Here is a 24,293-nt window from a genome sequence, read left to right as displayed (position 1 = left end):
GCAAAGACGCGCACAAACCCATACTAACAACTTTAGTACCGAAAATAATACAAGGCATATAAATAAGCGATCTCATCATCAAAGTTGCAATCTAATAAAAAAAAAACCACGGCACCTGATGAGGTGCCCAGGGAAGAATGCAAACTACGTCCAAAACTATCGCATAGAAATTAAAAGACGTAAACAGGGCCCACCCAGTCTACAAAAACAACAAAGCCGACGTTTTTGCATCAGTTCGTACTTTTCCTGCAATCCTCTTAGTGTCCTTGTGTCGGAGAATATGAGAAATTTAGAGGCAGTTCTGAGGTCCACGAAGGCCCTTTGCTATTGGTACCCCTAAGAAAACCACGTCGTCTTTGTCAGGATGTCAACACATAAGCATCGGCTGAAAGACCTGCTTCCGGCGCTCTGCGTAGTCGACAGTGATACTTGCGGGACGTGGTGGAGAAGACTATACTTGCGGATAGTCCAGGTAGATTAACCGTGACTGCTATTTTAGATCTTCATAATTCTTTGGCATATGACAGGGGCTAATCAAACACCTGAAGAGGACAGCGAGGTCGGGTAAGCTACGAGTGGCCATATATACTAGGTCGGGTAAGCTACGAGGGGCCATATATACTACCTTCGTGCAATAATATTCGTCACATTCGATTGGCCAGCAGCTGATACCAAAGTCAACTGCATTTTTAAATTAGAGAGACGTTTTATCGCCACATCAACATGGATTCATAAAGGGCTTTTCGGCCGTCACTCACTTGAAATCTGTACTTCATAGTTTGTTTATGGTTTATGGGGGTTTAACGTCCCAAAGCGACTCAGGCTATGGCGGACGCCGTAGTGAAGGGCTCCGGAGGTTTCGACCACCTGGGGTTCTTTTACGTGCACTGACATCGCACGGTACACGGGCCACTGGAATTTCGCCTCCATCGAAATTCGACCGCCACGGCCGGGATCGAACCCGCGTCTTTCGAGCCGGCAGCCGAGCGTCATAACCACTCAGCCACCGCGGCGGCTACTTCATAGCTTGCCTCAGATTCTTAAAAAGTCAGGGAAAACGGACGTTATTTTATTTTAATTTTTATAAAGCATTTCGCCTTGTTTCACATGCCAAACTAATGCATAAGCTTGATTCTACCGGGTTTCCTTCTTTCATAATTAACTAGGTTTCTGCTTACCTTTCTAACCGCGCATAGTTCGTCAGTATTGATGCTCATTGTTCAAACTGCCTTCCGGTCCTATACGATTTTCGGTCGGCATATACGACATTGTTGACCTAATAACTGAACCAGTGGTGCCGTCGCGGCGGCTGAGTGGTTATAGCGTTCGCCTGCTGGCCCGAAAGACGCGGGTTCGATCCCGGCCGCGGCGGTCGAATTTCGATGGAGGCGAAATTCTAGAGGCCTGTGTGCTGTGCGATGTCAGTGCACGTTAAAGAACCCCAGGTGGTCGAAATTTGTGGAGCCCTTCACTACGGTGTCTCTCATCGCCTGAAGTCGCTTTGGGATGTTAAACCCCCATCAACCAAACCAAGCGAACTGAACCAGTGCAAATTACGCTTCATGCAGATGACTGTGCTTTGTTTAAGGAAATCAAATTCTGCGAATGTCAAGTCATTTTAAAGGTAAAAAAAAATTGGCGGTGGTTGAGCTCTGGTTAAACCTGGAGTGACGCGATAGCTACAGCTGGCCGAGTGGAACTTGGTCACGTGACCAACCACGTGACGAACCACGTAATCAGCCAAGGCGCTGCGCTGCAGAAGCTGCTCTGCACCATGTGACAGCGTGGCGGCGCAGCCACACGGTGGCGGCGGCGCCAAGCTGAAGGCTCGAAATGCGACCGTAATGCAGCTATCGCTACAAAACATAGCGCAAAAAAGACGACTACAAAGGAAGGAAGACACACAGCACTAACTTCCAACAAAAACTTATTTCTAAAAGAAGGGGTGGTTTAGATACCAACTTATCACACATGCACCATCGCACCATGCGCTAGCAAAGCGCATCACCCAGATATGCGCGCTCCTTAGGCAACAGCGTGACGGAAGGGCTACTCACACAGTCATCTTCGAACAGGGAAATCCATTCAGCTTCAATGATTTCTCGTATTAAGCAGATTTTGTTTACTTTTCAAACCACACATTTTTTTTTAGAGTTGTATGCAATGACAAACACGGCAGTGGGCTGACACACCTTTCCCACGCATGTATTTTTTCGTCAAACTGATGCTCTCGAAGCCTGTCATTCAGGCATCTGCCTGTTTGTCCTGTATATTGCTTGCCACAGGAAAGAGGTATCTGATATTCGACATTTTCAATGCATTGAAAAAATTCATTTTTCTTTCTTTGAACAACCAATCGCCTTTTTTTTTTTAATTCTGTACAGGCGATATGTAAGACCTGTCCCATGTCTCCCCAGTTCGCCCTGTTCTTTGCCTGTTGCGGCCACCATTTCCCACAAACTTCTTAATCTCATCCGCCCACCTAACATTCTGCCGCCCCCCGCTACGCTTGCCTTCTCTTGGAATCGACTCCGTTATCCTTAACGACAAGTGGTTATCTTGCCTCCGCATTACATGCCCTGCCCAAGCCAATTTCTTTCTCTTGATTTCAACTAGGATGTCCTTAACTCGTGTTTGTTCCCTCACCGACTCTGCCCGCTTCCGGCCTCTTAAAGTTACACCTATCATTTTTCTTTCCATAGCTGGCTGAGTTGTCTTAACTTAAGCTGAACGGTTTTGAGTTGGCCTTGACTTCTCTGCCCGTGAGTGGGTCAAATTGAAGTTGGCCGGTAATAATTTCAGAAGTTTTAATACGCTACAGAGAAAATATATGTTCAGTGTTCCAATCAAATTTTCTCAGCGATGAAGCTTTTCTTTCCTCCCGAGAAAACATCAGCACGACAGGAAGGAGTCATAGAATTGATTCTTATCTCTAAAAAGAATTATATTATAATGCTCTCCTCAGTGCCCCTTAATTGAGCTCTTTGAAAGAATAAAATGGCAAGAGGGCAGCACACAGATAGTTGTATACTCTCCCTAATGGCGGAGGACCACCTGTCTGACATTTTTCCAGATATTATGGTCTAAAGCGCGGCTAATGTCTGATGTATTTCTGGCGAATAAACATATGCTCGTGTTGGAGTGAGCGAAAGCTGCAAAATCCATCGGCCAACTCTTAACCCTGCGGCCTCTGGTGTCCTCACATCAAACAAAAATATCATTTAGGTCTTATTTTCATGGACATCACATAAATCGAAGGTCAGGTTCGAACCAAAAGGCTGTTTATTGATTTAAGGGTGTACGTGTCACTTTTTCGCGTTTTTCGAGAAAGATTAAGTGCGGCGGAAAAAGAGGACGCCACAGAATGTACTATAGATATCAAATATTTGCGGAGGTCATGCTTTCGGAAAGAAAAAAATATTGCAGCTCAGCATCAGTACCTACTCGCTTGGCATTGTGACCAGCGAATAGTGCAACGCGTCCCGGCATGGAATTACACATTTCAGGCGACAGAATTATTGGACTGCGCCGAAATAATATTTTCCGGCACTCTCGCGTTTGGTAAACATTATCTTTTGATAGCGTGTGTTGTGCAGTATTTTATTCCTTCAGTGCTTTCTTAGACGTTGCAATCATTTGAAAATACTTGAAAAGTTTGCTGCAGACTATAGCGCAGGTAAAACCGTTTCGCCCTGGCATTAATAACAAATTTGGCGCACGATTCTTTGCATGACCTCGTTTGAGGACGCCAGGCCTTGGTGGTTAGAGTTCGTGAATGCGAAGATAGCAAATACCTGTTCCTAGAAATGTTAGAAATTCTTATTTAGGACAGGAAAATTGCAGCTCAGACCATTTTCTCTTTTACACAACACCCTGTTGTGAGTTTGTAGAAGTAAAAGTTTCAGAACGTGCACAATTAGTAGCAGATACAAAGGAAGAAAAAAAAAGACGGTGTAATGCAAGACAGAAACTCACTAGCAAAAGCAGTAAAACAAATAAGAAAAGTTTGAAACTGGGTTTGCTGGCATTCAATGCGAGTGTAGTAGACGTATTGGGAATGAATTAGCAGTCTCTGCCAGCACACGAATTTATGGAAATGGCCATGGTTTCCTAGCAGCCACAGAAAAGACAAAGCTTCTCAGGTCAGATAATGAAATAGGGAGTTTAGTATGATCAAATCACCTACTGTTGATTATTGGCTACGGAGGACACATTTTACGGGCCAGAGGTTTTACCGGAACACTCAGGATCAACTGGAAAAAAGCAACGGAGATCAGTGCATGACCAGCTGAAGAAAAAGTTTTTCTTCAAAGCTTTCCATGCGAGATTTTTGTTCCCCTAAGCGGCACCTATGCCTGGGTTGATGATGACGCCAGGTTTGCACAATGAAAATATTTATGCCTACATGCATGAGTGAAATATCAAGTGTGATACATCCCTACTGCTAACACTATGCCCTGGCGTTCCTCAAATGAGGACTTGTTTACGGTCCCAATGTTCAGCCACAGGGCGAGCACATTTTACCTGAATACTTTTTCCGCTACATCGGTAGTAAGTGGACTAAGCTAACAATAAATCCAAGACTTGTTAAAGAAAACTAATTGGGGCTGGAAGGCTTAAATGCATAACCTGGGTTTTGTTAACCACGTTTTTATATCGAACTCTTGCTAAATTTACGCTTTTTTTCAGCATTGTTTGTCTCAACAGAAATTGGCCGAGGGACCAACCATTTTTTCAGCAAATGCGCAGATATTCTCTTCAAGATGAATCCGTATCCATCATCTCCACTGATTGTCAAGGTGCGCTCTTTTTGTTTCACGTGCTAAAGCAGCCGGGTGGACCGCATGCTCCAGAGCATTTAACTGCTCAGGTTTCGGCACAGGGCGTATATGTCAAAATTAGCCTCTTATCTTCCTTCCACTATCAGGAGGTGTTGTCTCTTTTGTTTCAGTTCCTGAAAAGCGTATGCGAAGCAATCGATGTATGCGAACACCTTCTCCACACCCAGGACGTTAAGGTGAGGCACGCCTTATTTGCAACCGACTCACTAAGTGGCAGCATGACGTCGTTGCTTTCCCCTCACCTTGATTCGTATTTAAACCGACTGGATAATCACGAAACGATGGTATTATTTCGGCATTCAACGGGCATTCTTTTTAGACATTTTTGTGAATTTATCTTGCTTTTCAAAAGGTTCCACATGTGTATTGGCACTGGAGAGAGGGGCCCGAATTCATGGTCCCAAAAATCCGATGTGGGAGTCGTTTTTTATCCCTGCTATTCTTGAGCTTGAGCTCGTTGCGGCATTAAACGAGCATCCACTTATGTCACCACCATTTATTTAGTTTTGATATAAAAAAGTTAAGCAGCACTAAATCTTTTTTTTTTCATTGTGGTATTTTCCAAAATACTCTCAGATGCATTGTGGGGAACTTGAACTTGAAAAAGCTTTTGTAAGAATGGGAGATGGCGGGCACATTAAGTCACGACTCTTTTGATATCACGCAGGCGTGTTCATTCTTAGTACGTTCGACCGCGCGGCTCCAGGCGTAATCTTCTTTCGTTGTCACCATCATTAAGGCTTCACATATTTGGCTCACTTGTTTTTCGATTTTTCAGTTGCAGTTGTTTTACTGAACATCGGTGTGGATCTATCCTTTCTGTCCTTGTTTTCCGGGGGGCACTTTTTGATATGCGTTGGCAGTTTGCCGGAATGCAGGCAATAAGTGTACGACATCCCATTATTATTACACCTGGAATTGGCGAGAGCTATCAGAACAGGTGAAGAAAACATGAAAAAAAGAAAAATGGCAAGCAAAGAAAAAGACTTGAGCTATTCAAAGAAACAGCACCGCAGAGTACATTGCGAAGAAAAGAATCAGCACACTAGTTTCTCTCACTGCAAAGCAAAACAGCAAAAAAGGCTTCCGGTACATTCAAGCAGTAAGCATATTAAGCGGGTGACATTGGTACTTTTTAATATCTTCAACACAGTAAAGGCGACACCACTGTAAAAAATGCAGCGTTCCTTTATTCATTCATTGACTTCCGCTGCTGTTGTGTTCGTTCGTGAGCATACGAAATTTTTTTCGAAAAGTTGTTGCCACATAGGCCCTGTTCTCCTCACTTGACGCGGTCGCCTGATTCCCTCACCTCTAATTTTCTTGTGTTACTCTTCACATCAAAGCTATTTTATGAGTGAAATATTGCTCAGCGGGAAAATTCACAATATCCGCTACATCGACTACAATAAGCATTCAAACCGGGTGTATATCAATTAAAAGCATTGCGCGCAAGTGTTCTCCTTCCAGCTTCACTGAAGACAGCGACTGAGACGAGAGAAAACATAACCCGCGCATTGCTAACAACAACCGAGGAAATTTCAAACTATCCCGGTGGATGAATAAAGAGGGCAACTAACGAGTGTGCGTCTCATAAAAAAGCCGCGAGACATAGCATTGCCTCAAAACTTTCGCAGTATAGAGTTTATACTCAACATGCAAAAGCTGTACTAAGCTGGCGCACACATGCCACTCTTCTCTGTGTTCTGAAATCATTCAGCGACAGCGCTAAGTGCACGTGCAGAGGACGCTTTTTGCGGACGTCTTTACTGAAGCGCTAATGCGGCCTGCTACAAAAGCTGCAATTTTTGGAGAGGTCCTAAGCCGGTGTATTCTTCACTTAGTGTACTTGTTTCGATATAGCACCGCGTAAGCACGAACAGGACGTGACACTGGCACAGCTCGCTCGCTATAAAGAGTCTGCATAGTCAGTCCATGAAAGTTCAGAGACTCAGCCTGACTTATGAGAGGGACGACTTAAGTCGATGGCGCCTAGCAGAAAGAGAATTTTGTCAGATTATCTTGTACTTTCGCCAATATACCAAAAAAATTGCTGCTGCAAAAGGTGGTGTTTTGAGCACAGCTTTGCTTGTTAAGCATTGTAATAGCAGTATAACAGTTTGAATTTAGTGATAGTGGCGAAGGGGTGCTTTAATTTCCTCGTAATATAACACATTCATTTCTATTGTGTAAAAAGTGTCACATGGTCGTCCCAACAATTTCGTGAGCAAATCTCAGTGCGACAAAATAAATTCCAAAACAGATATATTATGACATTTGGATCATTACTGTACATTCTTCTTGTTTTAATTAAGCTTCACCGAAGCGGCACTAGGCCTTCAGTGCACTCTCAATGCAAAGTATTCGATTTATTTTTTCTTTCCATCAGGCAAATATCCCCTGCCTACGGCAATTGCTGTGGGCACGATGGGTGAGTTGCCAAATTTTCTACAAATCGCCCTTGCTTGAGCTTCTTGGGATAAATTACAAAACGTTTTTAGTGACCCAACTAATTGTCTCCGCAAACTCTAGATTTTCATGTAACTATGCAAGCGCAAAATAAAATTTCTATGGAGGCCGAAGCAGCGCTGAGAGTGTAATGCCACAGCGTTGTTATAGTGTGTGAGGTGGTCTCATAAGGCCCCTAAACTATAGCTTTCAGCAAACGTTACTCTCTAGTAGTGTGGTAGCGTGCCCGGCTCACCATCCAAGGGGGCATCGATTCGAGTGCCGGCTCTACCAGTTTTCTTTTCAACACAGTTGCTTTCTTCAGAGGCACCACAAAATGGTGGTGGGATGATGACACGATCCTACTCCTCAATGATGAACTATGTAGCCATGTCATCGCTATTGGACAGCGTCATCGTCGGGGTCTGTTTGAATTACTCGCGCCAGGTCATGTGGTTGTGACGTCACGACCCTGTAAACCCGTGGGAAGTTCGTGAAACCTCCGTATATTTGTCGGACGGAACCACTAACGTTATCGCGTTAAAATTGAAGTTTTTTTTTGAAAACGTAGCGCAAGAAACAGACACACACGGCACAAATGTATACGCCATAGGCACTGTCCCGACAACAGCTGCGTTGTTAGGTCTCTTTTTCGCGCTATGTTTTGAAAAAAATTTTACCAACTAGTCCAAACTAAGCTAATGTTGCATTACAACTGAAGCACCATGGATTGCACAAGGCCGCAGGATGATTTTTGAAGTGGGATTAAGTGTCATGGAGATGATATCCGCAACCTGTGAAATAGCCTATCTCCTCGGTTACCCTCTCCGTGAAAGGGCCTTCTCATCAAGGTGGAGCAGGCAGCAAAAAGGAGTGGTAGTGTTCAAAATAAGGCCGGCGTTTATCGCACTGTGATCTCCAGATGTTAGGTTATTCTTATCCTGTTATGCGAAGACTAACACGCCTGCATTTCTAATCGACTTTACAGCAAAATGTTGCTGTTATTTTTGTTTTTAAATTCATCGTTTACATTCCTCTACCGCATTTCGGAACCATTCTCTAGTAAGCACACATTCAACACTGCATTCTCACATCTTTCTCTGCGATCAGTAGAAATGAATTTTCCAGCGTCAGTAGTGTTCAGGCTGTATTCACGCTAGTCGCTTAGTAATCACTTTCGGGCCCAAAACTTTGATAGCTTATTTGCTCACTCTCATTGCTGTACAGTTGTTAAAAGCACAAGTTAGACTTGAGTCTTTAAGCTACTAAATTGATATCGATAGCTTGTAGTATTTGGTACGGAATTAATGGTAATCTGGCTTTTCATTTCAGCTTGGATCAAAGGCGGTCCCCGTTGAACAGATGAAAATTGTTGAAGAAGCAGCGGTGCGTAATGCATTACGGTATTATTTTCTTTTTAAAATCCTGTCCTGGTAATTTCGCGGAGAAGACGGATGATAAAACTTCAATCGCCTCCTAAGTAATGCCTCCGCGCTGTTTCCTCAGCATGATGTGTTCTTACCTAGCCGAACTTAATGACGCTAAGTGCCGGCTTATTACCTCGTGGCACACTGCTATGCAGAAAAGAGCTCAGCGGTTTTTTTCTGCCTTAAGAAGAGAAATTTTGTCATAGTATTAGCACCAGTGCGCATTGTTTGCTTGGCTTTCTGGAGCAAGATAATTCTTCACTCACACTTCACTTAACAATAAAGGAAACAAACTTTTGAGCCGTACTTTTTCACCGATGTCTGATAGCTCTTGGAAATGATGACTACGGTTTCGTCAGTCATTAGTAACACCGTAGGGATCAAGTCCAAGTTCCGTAAAGACGCAATCTTGCGGCCTACATTTCTCATTTCTACTGAATTTAAAATTCCTAAACTGTTGTACGTGCTGCTGGTAGAGGCTAGAAATACTTGAGTTCTTCACTGTTGATATGCTCAAGGTACCTAAAATTTCGACAGGGCCACTGTCTTCAACTGATTAAGGGCGGTAGTGGTGTTATGCTTTTTACTCACAGAAATTTCGCAGGCGAAACTGTCATCCAAAAAAAACACAGCATGTTTTGAAAAAGGCAGTTTGAAATAGCCGGTATCTTTTCTACCGAAATAGCTCATAGCAGGTATTCAAGCGTCTCTTAAGAGTGCTGCTGGTTGTGAAGCGCCAGAATATGAAACATTCGTGGAATTGCGATGCAAGAACAGTGTTCCCGGAAGCAGTGAAACCGTAGCTAATGGTCCGGAGACGTTTGAAGAGCAGGCCTCGTGAAGTCGGGCAAGGGGCGGGTGCGGAATAATTACTGACGATCAACGTGACTGACGCAGGAGAGTACGCGTTATAATCAGTGCACCCCAGTGCATAGCTACCGCTGGCACTGACGGGTTCAGACCATGCGAGAGGGCGGCGTTATCCAGTCTGTCAATCACCATGTGACATGCCGTACCCGCGCCACAGTCTCCCAATGCAATCCAGCGGCCGCAGTGTGACAGCCGTAGCCCTCCCCATTCAGATGTCTGGCACTCTCGCATGTCGCGACCAAGCAGGCGTCAGGACTCCAATACATCCCGCATATTCGTCTACCCTTTACCGTTTTTTATACTCTCTTTTTCCTTTCTCGCCTCTATTTCCAGTATGCAGTTATCTACCCTTAGCATTGCTAACATCAGATTCTACTAGAAATGTCAGTGATGTATACGATTCGGCTCTGTCACGCCTTCGGCCGCCGGTTTGTGATGTCGGCATAGAACTTTCGGACATTACAGTGGCCTCGGCTGCACGCCTTGGTCTTTAGTGCTCGTCTCAGTTTTCCCGCCGTTCTGTTCGGACCGTCTTTGCAGCGTCTGTCTTTAGGAAATGGTCAGCACAATGGCATTCCTCTCATAGTTGCACTGAACTTTACCGGTCGGTTCCCGGTGTCACTAACATTCCATCTTCCTTCCCTCCACTGAAGCCCATCCTTCATTTGACAACAGGCCAGGGTCGTTTGCCTCCTCATTTTAATCGTTTCGGACACCGACCAGAAAATGAGTGTCCTTAGGGACGTGCTTGTCTTTCTACAGGGCATTACCTTCGCAACTGTCCCACCGCTTTACATATTTCGAGTAAAGCCCATTGCATACTGTCCACTTATTCCGGCGCCAACGCTCTGCAATTCCTTCAGAGTAATCCACGCACGCCCTTCCAATTTTTTTAACATGAACGCGCAAGCGTCGACTGCCCGGCGCTGCTGCGCCGGAAGAAGCACGAGATTAGGAAGCATGCGAGGCATGGGCGTGCCCACAATTCCTGCTGCTGGAGTTTGTGCGTCTGCTAGGCTCTTCTTGTCAGTGCGAAGCAACCCCTGCTTCTCATCAGCAACTGTTATCAATCGGAGCCCCAAGAAGCTGCAACCCATTGTTTTTATCCGCTGCATATAGCATAGGTGATTGTCAAAAGAGCATGCATTTGCGAAGAGCCTAGCATGCTGAAGAAACCAGTTGCAACCGTTACTCACGAAAAACTGATTGAAGACGTCTGCTGGTGTCCGCTTTCTAACTTCGTTTAAAAAAACGCTCTCTCGATAAGGTAACGGCAAACGCAACCGGGCTCTAGCGTCGTGCTCGGAACGTTGCGCGCTTGCACCAGTCAAAAAACACAAGCACGTAGCAGATAGGACACTAAACGAAAGCTCTCAGAACTCGGCTACAAAACTTGCTTCGCAGGGGTATAGTGCCTAGAAATATACTGGCTAGTGTGGCAAGCGCGGGCTAGGCGAAGGTCCCAATGTCGATGATTTCCGGCGGCGCCCGCTTGGTGCGCTGTTGTGCGGGTGGGTGCATCTGCGTTGAATTCGCGCCGTCATACGCGCGCTCGGAGGAGCGCGAAGCAAATTATTTTTTTTTGTATTTAGAGCACTATTTAAAAAAAATATTTCGTAATATAAGAACTACGCGAGCTCGTTCACAGTGCGCACATTTTGCAGTACCAGATATCGATTAATTTGTTGATGTATTCTAGCAGTTTGCTTTCGCCCGCTAAAAACACGATACTAACCACGCAACCGTTTTTTTTTATGTACTATGCTCTCGAGAGCGAAATTATTTCATAAAGTCTTAAGCCGCTTACCACATAGCCTTCATTTGAACATACTGAAGTGAAAATAAAGAATGACAATAAGGTTGAGCAATAAACTGCACACTAGCTGAAGGAACGTGCGATATGTTCATTGCACTGGAAATTAAAACGTTGAAATCGAGAACATAATTATGGCAGTGAAATTTAAAACACCACCCTGACACGCTGATATTTGGAAATGACTTTAAAGGGCTGATTTTGTTGAAGGCGAATAATGAACTTAATATAAACTTCCCCAATCAGAGCATTTACGAAATGCACAAAACTTGCTTTGCTTTAAAAAAACTACTTTAGTGACATACGTTAAGGTAATAATATTTCCGTTAAAAATCTTGGAACAGCTGTGCTTCACAATGCAGAACATTAAAAACAAGCATTTTCTTATTTCTTTCTCATGTAGAGCCTAACCCAGAATATTACGACCACGATTTATAATAACTCCACCGATCTCAACAGCTTCCTTATAATTCAACTAGCCCACTTACCTGATAGCGAGATGTTGAGAAGCTGAAGCTCGATGCCGCACGTAAAGCTTGTCATGCCCAAAGCATGCCAGCAATTTAACCTGCTTCTCATTTCCATCCAGAATAAACAAGCTTCTAAAAAGTTGTATTTTATACCGCTGTTTAAGCACTCCGTCGGATCGAGTCGAGCCACTGGTAATTACGTGCATGAGATCTACGGATATCTGAAAACATAAAAATATGAAAACAAAAATCTGGTCGCCTCCATTTACTGCACACATGAAACGTAAAGTACGTAATTTATTCACACAACAGTGTGCAGTATTATATAACAAATCAAGGGCTACATAAAGAGGACAAAGTAGAATTATTCATACTTCACGCTACTGGCAGTGGCGTAACGTAAGAATTTTTTGTCGCTGCCTTTGACATTCTCTTTCCTTGTTCTGCTAGGTCCTTAACAAAAAATCTGAACACTAACAAGACAAAACTTGACCATTTCGGACACATTTTCCTTCTCATGGCTAGAGCAGCCAAGCTGCGACAGTGCAGAATGAACGTAAGCACTTGGCGAAATCTAGCAAACTCTCTTCATGCAGAATATTTCTGCTGAAGAAGGCGGTGAATTCGCCCTTGATTAGATTGACTGCAGTGGACAGGGCGGAACTAGGGTAAACAAGCCCACCGTTGTCAAAACGAGCCGTGAAGTGAGAACTCTCATCCATGTTTGCGTCATTTGGTGTCACACAAAGGCAAGATGCACACTGCGGGCATGCGTTTTTTCCGATTGTCTTCCTCGCCACATATCCAGCAGCATAGTAGATCAAGGCAGCGTTACTTTTCCTTTCTACGTACCCGGCATGGTCATTTCTGAACAGAACGCTATCAATTGCCTGCTCGACTTCATCAACATTTCCATAGTCAAATAAATCATCAATAATGTTCAAAAGTGGCGCTGCCTTGGTGCTAGACTGTGATACAGGTGCTTCACTCAAGAGTGCTTTTATAACATCTGGTGAGCAGTTCGTACCTCTCAGTGGTTTTTCCAGGTTATAAAACGGCATTAAGTTAACAATCACCAGAAACTTTGACACGGTAGTGTATCGGGCTTGCGTGATAACACGATAACAATGTGCCTGACATGCGCAGTGCGTAAACCGCGCTATCACGAAGGCTATATATATGAATGCCCTGCAATAAACTGGGGTCTTCTTGTTCTGGCCTTCATGCTGCCGAGTGCCGTCATTGCGAACTGATATATGGTGTCAGAAGTGGCCAGTTGGGCAGGGCGTAGCTCGGAGCGCCATGGACCTGCTGAAGCCCCCGGAACCTTTGCAGCTCTCCGGTAACCTGTCGCAGAATTGGAAGCGGTTTAAGCACAAACTGGAACTCTTCATCAAGGCGACCACGCCAAAGGACGACCCAAGAAGCGGAGCAGCGAAAGCTGCACTCCTGTTGAGCGTTGCCGGAGACGAAGCACTTGACGTCTTCAACACGTTTACGTTTGGTGAGCAGGAAGACAAGGAATATTACGACACCCTGGTCCGGAAGTTTGAAGCATACTGTGCCGAGGTAAGCAATGAAGTGCATGAGCGGTATGTTTTTCGCTCGAGAAAACAAGAAGACGGAGAGCCGTTCGAAAGATTTATTAGAGACCTCAAGAAGCAAGCAGCGCAATGCAACTTCGAAGGACTGCACGATTCAATGATAAGGGATCAGATCGTCTTTGGGACGAATAACTCCAAACTGCGTGAAAAAATGCTGCGGGAAAAGGGCTTAACGTTGTTAAAGGCTGAAGAAATGTGCAGGGTAGCGGAATCAGTGGCACAAAGAAATCAGGTCTGGGCCATGCCCGGTGACAGCATTGACTCCGTCTCTCGCAGTAGGGCATCGTGCCACCGCTGCGTAGACCGGCAAGAGACCAGTGCAGTAAACGGTAGTTCGTACCGGCGCAAGAAATGCAACCGACGGCACGAGCCGAGGCAGTGTCCTGCTTACGGAAAAAGATGCAACACTTGTCGAAAGCTGCATCACTTTGCGATTTGTTGTCCGGCCAGGACGGTCGTCAACGAAGTGGGCGCACAGTTCGATGATGAGTTTGATGTTCTTGACGTCTGCATCGACAGCTGCATTACTGGTGATTGGACTGTCGAAGCCAAAGTTGGGGGTCGTAAAGCATTATTCAAGGTGGATACCGGAGCACAAGCAAGCCTCTTACCATTTTCGATATACCGCAAGTTGAAAACTGCCGAACTGAATCCTACAAGCTCTGTGCTGCGAGCATACAATGGAGGCATCATCACCAACTTCGGAACAACAGTACAAAAAATAACCGTTGGAGATGCTGCAACTACAGTGAAATTCTACGTGGTGAAAAATGGACGTCGTGCAATACTGGGGCTTCACGCATGCGAAGCTCTAGGCCTTGTGCAGCGCACAGTGGACACTGTCAGCACTTCTGCTGAGTACGAAGCGATCAAGCATTTCAGGCACGTCTTTGAGGGTTTAGGATGCCTAAAGCAACCATACAGCATGGTACTACAGCCAGATGCTACCCCAGTCGTCCAGCCAGCGCGGCGGGTGCCCCTGTCCTTGCGCCAACCGCTTCGCGACGAGCTTCAAAGAATGGAGAGAGCTGGTATCATCACAAAAGATGGACCTACCGACTGGGTAAGCCCTTTGGTTTTGGTCAAAAAGAAAGACGGCAGTCTTAGGGTGTGCATGGACCCGAGAAGGATCAATGAGCATATAAAGAGGCAACACTACCAGCTTCCCAGGCGAGAAGATATTGAAGCAGAATTGACCGGCGCTTGCTACTTGAGTTGCCTAGATGCAAACTCTGGATTTCACCAGATACCCCTCGACGACGCAACATCAAAAATTTTCACTTTTGCCACTCCTTTCGGTCGATACCGTTACTTGCGCCTGCCGTTTGGCATTTCATCGGCACCGGAAGTTTTTCACAAAATGCTGAGTCAGATGTTGGACGGGCTGCCAGGAGTTCACGTGTATATCGAAGACATTTTGGTGTGGGGCACTACACGTCAAGAGCATGATGAACGGCTAGTAGCAGTTCTGAAAGCTGCCGAAACAGCAGGATTGACACTAAACGCCGAAAAATGCAAGTTCGGTTTAACAGAGGTGCATTTTCTAGGTGACGTTATCGGACAAAAAGGAATTTCCCCGAAGCTGGTGCGTAATCTGTTCGAAATGCCAACACCAAAAAGCAAAACCGATCTACAGCGCATGTTAGGAGTGATCAACTACTTCGGAAAATACGTGCCAGTGTTGTCAGAACGGACAGCGATGCTGCGAGCGCTTATCAAACCGCAAGTCGAGTTCGAGTGGACCGAAAACCACGCGAAGGAATGGAAATGCATCACGCAGGCACTTGCGACATCACCCTTGCTAGCAATATTTGACCCCAAAAAGAAAACAAAATTAACTTTCGCTGCGTCCAAGCACGGCGTCGGAGCGGCGCTTTTACAGTGTCCCGGTGGTCACTGGCGACCGGTGGCATATGCTTCACGAGTCTTAACACCACCGGAGCAGCGTTACGCGCAAATTGAAAAGGAGACGCTGGGCATTCTGTTCGGTTGCGAGAAGTTTCATCAGTTTGTGTATGGACAGACGGTCATTATCGAGACCGACCACAAGCCACTTCTGTCAATCGCTGCTAAAGGAATTTGTGACATGCCCCTACGATTGCAGAGATTTTTTTTAAGACTTCTCATATATGACTATGTTCTACAGTACGTTCCAGGGAAGCACCTGGTCTTGGCAGAGATGCTCTCACGATCGACTACACCCGGGGGTGTCGACAATGCTGGTGCCACAGAAGACGTCGAAGTTCACGCACTACAGCTCCTGAACGGCATGGTCACGGTAACAACGCAGCAAAAACTGGCAAAGGAAACTGCTCGTGACTGCTACTTGCAGACTGTCGTCAGCAACTTATCAGCAGGAAAACCAATTCAAGGTGAGCTGAAGCCGTTTTCATCTGAACTGTCCGTAATCAACGGAATTCTGTTCAAAGGAACAAAAGCTGTCATACCGAGAAGCATGGGACAAGAAATGCTAACAAGAATTCATGCCGGCCACCTTGGCTTAAACAAATGCAAAGAAAGAGCAAGACTTCTCGTTTTTCGGCCAGGCCTGAACAACGACATCGCAGTGCTTCTCCAAAACTGTTCTACATGCAGAAAGTTCGCGTACCAGCAAGCCAAAGAACCGCTGATAATGCGCCCGGTGCCGCAGTGTGCGTGGTACAGGGTCGGAGCGGACATCTTTTGTTTTGGGGGAAATTCTTACGTTGTCGTAAATGATGCTCTTTCCAACTTCCCAGATGTCGAGAGGCTTCCAGACACAAGTGCAAGAAGTGTTGTTGCGGCTCTCAGTGCTATGTTTGCTCGATACGGCATTCCTATCGAACTGTGCACTGCTAATGGACCACAGTTTTCAAGCCAAGAGTTCGCAGCCTTCGCTAAAGACTATGATTTTGCGCACGTCACGTCTAGCCCACACTACCCGCAGTCTAACGGCCTTGCCGAAAAAGGTGTGCAAATTGTCAAGCGGATAATGAAGAAAACTCAAGACGCACGACACGACTTCTGGCTAGGCCTTCTGGCCTACCGATCAACGCCACTGATTGATGGTCAATCCCCAGGCGAGCTTCTTCAAGGCAGGCGCCTTCGATCTAATCTCCCCGATTTTGGCGGCTTCAATACTATCGAAGTCAAGAAGCACCGCCAGACGCCCAAAGGACAGCCGTTGCCTCAACTAGGTAAAGGTGACGTCGTCAGGCTGCGAGACACAACTTGGTCACAGAAAGGAAAGGTGGTTGGGAAAGCTGCCCCGAGGTCCTACCACGTTGTAACTGGAAGTCGTCGAGTTCTTCGGCGCAACAGGCGACACCTGCTTCATTCCAGCGAGCAGTATGCGGAAACAAGTGACGATGACACCGACGACGACTGCGCAGACGAAGCTGACCCAAATGCAAGGAACAGTCCAGGGATTGTGACACCGCAGCCTTCTGGCACTACAAGTGCAGCACCGCAGCAGCCTCCGGGGCTCTGTGACCAACATCTAGCCCACGGTGCCACGCTTTCGGCTTCGATTACCCGTCCAGAGCAACCCACAAGTGTCATCAGTCTGAGGAGGTCGACTCGTACCGTGAAGTCTCCCCAACGTCTTCGTTATGACGCTGCTTTCAAACAGTTATCATGAACTTGAACCACTGTCTTGTGCTAACCTTGGAAGGATGTATCGGGCTTGCGTGATAACACGATAACAATGTGCCTGACATGCGCAGTGCGTAAACCGCGCTATCACGAAGGCTATATATATCAATGCCCTGCAATAAAATGGGGTCTTCTTGTTCTGGCCTTCATGCTGTCGAGTGCCGTCATTGCGAACTGATACAGGTAGGGTGGTCGTTACAACCGTATGACTGCCTTATAATGCCGAAAACGTTTTACACTTTGTCCTGACTTAAACTCGATGTGAAGAAGTGGTTGTATCCTATAGTGGAGATAAGGTAAGATAGCAAGTTTAATGTACTTCTTATCGTAACCCTTAGTCCACAAGCCGTGTTTTCAGTACGAAATCCGCCCCCAGCTGGTTCTGCATACCGCTGCTATGCGTCTAGGTAATGTAACAAATTTTCTAGGAATTTTTCAGCTGCAGTATCGCTTCGCTAGCTGGTTCTGCATGCCGCTGCCATGCGTCTAGGTAATGTAAAAAATTTTCTAGGAATTTTTCATCTGCAGTATCGCTTCACTATCAAACACCGGTCCTGTAGCAATGTCTGTATGCTCGGAATCGGAAGGCTTCTGGAGTTCCTCCGACGCGCCTCCACGAGAGACGCAATGAGAGCCAATTAACCCACGTATCATCGCCGTCGACTGCGGAACACAACTCAGGATCCACCAGCTAAACATTTCGCTTCCGTTGTTTAGGTGCCGGTCCTTGGTCGCAAATGTTTCGCACCTTCCTTTTCACCGTCTTTTTAGGCACAATATGAGCTGGGTAATTTTCAAATACTGTAGGCACAGCATCGGGCTTCAGGCGTGGCTTCTCTCGGGCGGGTTCGTTCATGACGCTGTTCACCGTAATCTTAAAAGATCTTTCGATACACTCGTTCTCAAAATGTTTTTCGCACACGACAGCCTTCGGTGTCAGCCTTCTGTCTGCCCTCTTGATCTTATTCTCCCATTCAGCAAGCCGTGCCGGGTCCGCCGGTGCAGTGAACAGACACCTTTTCTTCGTTAGACCGATAACCGCTTCGACAGAACGGAACAAAACACGTCCTCTCTTCGCATTACCTCTTAGCCTTTAACATCTCGGGACGTTTTTGCTCACGTTTAGCGTCTTCCTGTCATGATGCCTGTCAAACATTGATTTCACACGCCCTAAGCAATCGCGCGAGGCTGTGGCATCGGCGCGGCAGCCGACGACAGGCGCACCCACTCGACCGGCAGCGCCCCTTGCGGCCTCTCCGCGCAGTCATCGCGGCGGGGGCCTCGCCCTCCCGTTAGAAACGCGCGCGCTGCGCACACTAGCCAGTATATTTCTAGGCACGGGTCGCTTGGCACGAAAGAGAACAGCCAAGCAGACGACGCTAGCTCCAGCGGCATGATCAGCGCGCATGCTCGTTCCCTCTCCCAATTTCCGATCATCTCCATGGCGCCGCTGCGCTGTACAGTTGACGCTCGCCTGTTTGTTAAAAAATTCAAAGGATGTACATCCACGGACAAAAGTTTGGGGGATGCGGGTTTGAGGGGAAAAAAATCCTTTCCGCGTGGCCAGCTAAACCAGGTCAGTAAGGTCCCTGGATGCATAACGGGACATATGCGCACCATCCGCTGGCACCAATACCGTCTTAGTGGCTAACGAGGCAATGCAGATATAAATTTCAGAGCGAGAGTTCTACTCCTCCCGTACATGTGGCCATGAATGTTCAAACCAAACCAAACCAGGAGGAGGGAGGCTTCGCTCAGACGTCACGCCACGCCTCGACACAGCTGCGCGCGTTGAGCGGACAGCTCTCGCTCGCCTCGCAACTATCGAATAACGTGACTCGCTGCGCCTCACCACTGTTGCGTACGCGGAGCTGACGGCACTCTCGCAATTGCCGGAAATGGCATGACGTGCCGTTCGCTACGTAAAAACTGATGGCGCATGTTTACTTTCGTGTGTTTACCTTGACAGAGCTTTTGCTCGTTTTACCATATGTTGAACCACAGCTAATTTTTTTTTCGCCAATTCGCATCCTGTGAATTTTAGTTTATGACTCTACATGCTCTGCTATAAACAAGTAGTTGAAATTGTTAGTAGCGCATTGCCCAACTGTCACCGCCCTGTCGCTCTTCCGGCTGGAATCTAGTTTTGTTTTTGAAGCCTTAGCACTATGGCTTCCACTCAGCTGAAAATGTGTTGTCTTTGTTTGTAGTGCTGTCCCCGGTCTTGTGTCAGGCTGCTCACAAGGTTGTAGAAACTTGCCGAGTGTATACCACGACGGCAGGTGACAGTTCAATTACTAATTTGTCGCGAGAGGTAGCTTGCAGAGAGCCAACTGGGCCTCACAAGACCCACCGATGGCAGCACTTCCATCGCAGGGCAGTGGCGCATCGCCTAACAGCTGCACCACCGTGCCAGGAGCGCTGTGAGGACTCCCAGAGATGTACAAAGTAAAAGTAAGGAATGAACAATTTAGCATACGTAGACATCAACCCATTATCTTTATCAGAACAACTTCCATCCGTGACCAGTAAAACCGAACACCGGAGCCGAAGTAAAAACCGGAGTGCTAGCGCAGCTAATTCGTATTTGGCCTTACTACGGAAGTCGACCAAAACTTTTTTTTTCTATCTCGTTCTTTTGCATTGTTCACAACTCTGTGAGGCTATTCGTCCTACACTGGAGCGTCCGTAGTCGCAGCTGGGAGGGCGTGACGCTTGGCTTTCCGTGCAGCCCGATGAATAATAATTGGTTTTGGGGGAAAGGAAATGGCGCAGTATCTGTCTCATATATCGTTGGGCACCTGAACCGCGCCGTAAGGGAAGGGATAAAGGAGGAACTGGCAGAAGAAAGGAAGAAAGAGGTGCCGTAGTGGAGGGCTCCGGAATAATTTCGACCACCTGGGGATCTTTAACGTGCACTGACATCGCACAGCACATGGGCGCCTTAGCGTTTTTCCTCCATAAAAACGCAGCCGCCGCGGTCGCGTTCGAACCCGGGAAATCCGGATCAGTAGCCGAGCGCCCTAACTACTGAGCCACCGCGGCGGGTTGCTCCATTGCCCATTTCTGCTATTTTCCCTCCTCGTTCTCTCCTTTCTCCTTTTACCGCAGCCGTGGCCAAATGGTTGAATATCCGCCTCGCATGCGGCAAGTGCGGGGTTCTGTCCCCGCTGTTGCCGGGTGCCCACCGGTGATACAACTGGGTACAAGCTTTACCCTGGCCGGGTGTTCGGCTTATCTGCAATAAAATTCTTGGAAAATGGCTCTTTGACCCCACCTTGCGTAAATGAAAACACACTGTGCCATGGCGCTGTTTGGCCACAGATGCCCTTGCGGCATAAAATCCATCATCATTCTTTCTCCTTCCCTTCCTTCTCCTTCACCTCTTTGGTTATTTTTTGTTCTCATGGTTTGAGCTGATCGTGCAATGCAAATTTGAAACCTAACCTGTCATCTCGTTCCTTCGTAAGCTTATGCTGCCTTGTTTTGACCCGATTGTTTTACTTATTTTCCTTGTGTGGCTTACACCTGCCGGCTATAGCTTATATTCGTCGCATCAACCATCTTGTGCGCGTATTCGTGCCCTTTGTTTCAATTCCCACTCAAGGTCAAGAAATGCGTACCTTTTTTCCTGATCAGCATTTGATTTTAAATCATATTTTGAGTTTTTTTTCTTTAGCCCATGTTCATTTATTTTGATTGGTTTAAGCCTGGTACAGCATGCTTGGGCAGGTTTGAGAGCTCGTAACACAGAATCCATAGTGGTAGATGGTAACGAAGGTCATTAAGAACATGAACGACCCCTTAGTCTCCAGAAATGCATTCATACGTGCACATGAAATACTTATTCTACCCAGTCTTCATCGTCTACACACCGCAGCGGTCGCTCAGTGGTTACGGTGGGCGGCTGCTCAGCCATAAGACGTGAGTTCGACCCCAACCGCGGCGATCCCATTACGATAAAGGCGAAATGTTAGTAGAGGCCCGTGTACTGTGCCATTCCAGAACGCATTAAAAAACCTAAGCAGATTGAAATTATACCGATTTATACAATATGGCGTATCTCATAGCTTGAGCCACTTTGGCATGTTAAACCCCATAATACCATCGCCGTCTTCACGTCAAATACGCTGTTTTCAACGTCTGTTTTCATCGTCATGTCCACTGCAGGACAAAGGTTTCATCAGTTTCTCTCCAGTCAACCTTGGCCTGTGCCAGCTGCGGCCACCTTGCACCAGCAGACTTCTTAATCGCATCCGCCCTTCTAACTTTCTGCAGTCCACTACTGCATTTGCCTTCTCTTGAAATCAACTCCTGTACACTTAATGATTAGCGGTTTTCTTGCCTTCGTTTGACATGCCCTTCCCACGCCCATTTTTTCCTCTTGATTTCGACAAGAATGTCATTAACTCGCGTTTGTTACCCGACCCGATCTGCTGTCTTACATCTACCATTTTCCTTTCTATAGCTGGCCGCGTTGTCGTCAACTTTAGATGAGCACGTTTCGTTAACCTCGACGTTCCTGCCCTATAGCTTAGTACCAGTAAGACACCTGTTATATACTTCTCTCTTGTGAGATACTGGTATACGGGCATTCATTATCTGAGAGAACCTGCCAGATATTCACTGCTTCGTGCTCTCACTCTTGCAGACATTTCACTCTCTTGATGCCGATCTGCTGTCACTACCTGTCCTAATTAGACGTATTCCCTTACCACTTCCTGTGCCTCACTTTCAATTGTAAACTACTGTACTCTTCCAAGACTGCCAAGCATTACTTTTGTTTTCTGCACACTATTTTTAGACCCACTTTTCTGATCTGCCTGTCTAATTCATTGCTCATGCTTTTCTGTTCATCTCCTGTATGATTCAGCAGGGCAATGTCATCAGCGAGTCGCAGATTGCTTAAGTATTGTATATTCGCTATCATCCCGAACTGTTTCCCATCAAGACCACTGAATACTTCTTGTAATCATATGGTGAATAGCATTGGAGAGATCGTGTTTCGCTGCTCGACACTCTTCCGTATCGGAATTTTATTGCTCACTTTATGGAAGACTATGGCTGCCGTGCAGCCCTTATAGACATATTCCAGTATTTTTATATAAGGCTAATCTAAACCCTGATTCCGTAGGCCTGCATGACTGCTGATGTTTCGACTGAATTAAATATTTTAGCGTAATCTACGTAGCCCACGTATAAGGGTTAGCTATATTCTGCGCATTTATCTATCACCTGGTTGATTGTGTTAATATTATAAACTCTAAAGAAGCCTTCACGAAAGCCTGCCTGATCATTTGGTTCATCTAAGTCTAAAGTTGCCTTGATTCTATTAGGGATTGCCGTACTAAATAGCTTGTAGACAACGGACACTATGCTGACCGGCCTGTAAATTTTGAAGTCGTTTGTGCCTCACATATTAAGAAATAAGATGATGCTTGCGTTCGTCCAAGCTTCCTTTATGCTCGAGGTCACAGGCATGGCGTATTCAGGGCGGTAGTATTTCAAGCAAAATCTACCAGCCGTCCTTCAACAGATCTTCCGTTGCCCGATCCTCACCAGCTGCTTTCCCCCATTTCATTGCTGTTAACGCTTTGTTTATCCCCTTTAGTTAATGGCGGGATGTGGAATTTCTGCTCACTGCTGCCTCTTTTGTTAACGCCCCGAATAGACTCTGTGGTGTATACATTTGTATAGAACTGTTCGCTTACTTTAACTGCCTTATCCAGCTTGCTAATGACAATTCCCTCCTTTCCTCTAAACGCATACTTGTGACTTTTTTCTATGCCTAGTTTCCACTTGACCGATTTCAGGCTACTTCCGTTCCGTAGAGCATTCTCAATTCTCGGCATAAGCTTCCTTATGTCGGTTAACTCGCGCTTATTGATTACCTTTGATAGCTGTCGGAGTTCCGTTCTGTCTGTGCGGTTAGAGTGTCATGCTCTTGAGAGAGATTGCCCGCAGCCTGTGTTATTATGGCTATGTGATTATCGTTCTTTGTTTGTACATTAAGCTCGTCTTTCTAGCTTAAGGCCGAATATCTGTTATGCAGCAAGATCCTTAATTCCTGTACTTTTCGTCTTACGACCAACTTTTAGATGGGGGCCTACTTCACTAGTTTTTCTCGTTCCCTCCAAGTCTAGGCCGGTTCGAGACCTTACCATTCTATGGTCTTTACATCGCACCTTTACGAGGACCTCCACATCCAGCACATTCACAGAATGAGCGCGCAGTACGAAGTGCATTTCATTTTTAGGAGCGCCATTTGGGCCCTTCCACGTCCACTTCCTGCTCAGCTTTCTGCGGAAGAAGGTATTTGTGATCCGTAATTTTTTTCTGTCTGCGAACTCTACTAATACCTCCCCTCTGCTGTACCTACAGTCTGTGTCATAGCAGCCTACTCTATGGTTTCCAACTTGCTTCTTGCCTACTTTGCCATTGTATTCGACCATGAGCACGGTGTACTTTGTTTATACTTTGTTCATTGCCGATCCCACTAATTCATAGAAGCTTTTGACTATTAGGATGTAGGCGCGTGAGCGCGTACCACCTTCAGTTTGTGTTTCTTCTTAAGCTTAATTACGACAGCTGCCATCCTCGAATTAATAGTGTAGAATCCTGTACGTTGCCATTTATAGCCTTATCGATAAAATATCCCACACCTAGTTCTTGTTTCACCGCTAACCAACGATAGCATACTACAAGCCTTCCCATTAGCAATGTGTACGCCCCATCTGTCCTCCGTACCTCGTTAAGCCCTATTGCATCCTATTTATTACTCGAAAGTTCCAGGAACAGCACTGTTAGATTAGCCGCACTGGATAAGCTTCTAGCGTTAGCAGCTGCCCGGGTCAGTTTACAATGGCGACCTGTCCGGAGCCAGAGATTGTTAGGACCATCCGGTCATTTGCTTCATAACTGCCGGGAGCAGAGCCGAGGATTCATTGATGTATTTATTTTTGAGGTGGTGGCCATGTACTGCTCCAGGACGGCCAAATCCTTTTCTGGTGAGGGAGTTCGTTGACCGCACAATTCCATCGACACGCGAATTATTGGTTTAGCTAAAGAATTCCGCCGAACCGGATTTTGTGGGGTTGAATTGGGGAGATAAATACGTTCTCCCCACTCAATCGCGGCTGACACGGTTCAAAGCCGCCCGGACCCCACCCCGTGATCGCGTACGCTAC

General features: G+C 46.3%; 1 protein-coding gene across 1 annotated transcript in view; it reads left to right on the top strand.

Moving 5' to 3' along the window:
- Positions 1-24,293, top strand: part of LOC144119198 (uncharacterized) — a 29,375-nt gene that overhangs the window by 4,124 nt on the left and 958 nt on the right. The window contains exons 2-5 of the mRNA XM_077651882.1: positions 4,690-4,799; positions 4,952-5,017; positions 7,231-7,272; positions 8,622-8,675. Coding sequence (XP_077508008.1) covers positions 4,690-4,799; positions 4,952-5,017; positions 7,231-7,272; positions 8,622-8,675 — 272 coding nt within the window. The remainder of the gene's footprint in view (positions 1-4,689; positions 4,800-4,951; positions 5,018-7,230; positions 7,273-8,621; positions 8,676-24,293) is intronic.

Source organism: Amblyomma americanum, chromosome 2 (assembly GCF_052857255.1).
Source record: "Amblyomma americanum isolate KBUSLIRL-KWMA chromosome 2, ASM5285725v1, whole genome shotgun sequence".
Taxonomy (NCBI): Eukaryota; Metazoa; Arthropoda; class Arachnida; order Ixodida; family Ixodidae; genus Amblyomma; species Amblyomma americanum.
The sequence above is the reverse complement of the archived record's forward strand: the minus strand, read 5'-3'. Positions and strand labels throughout refer to the sequence as shown.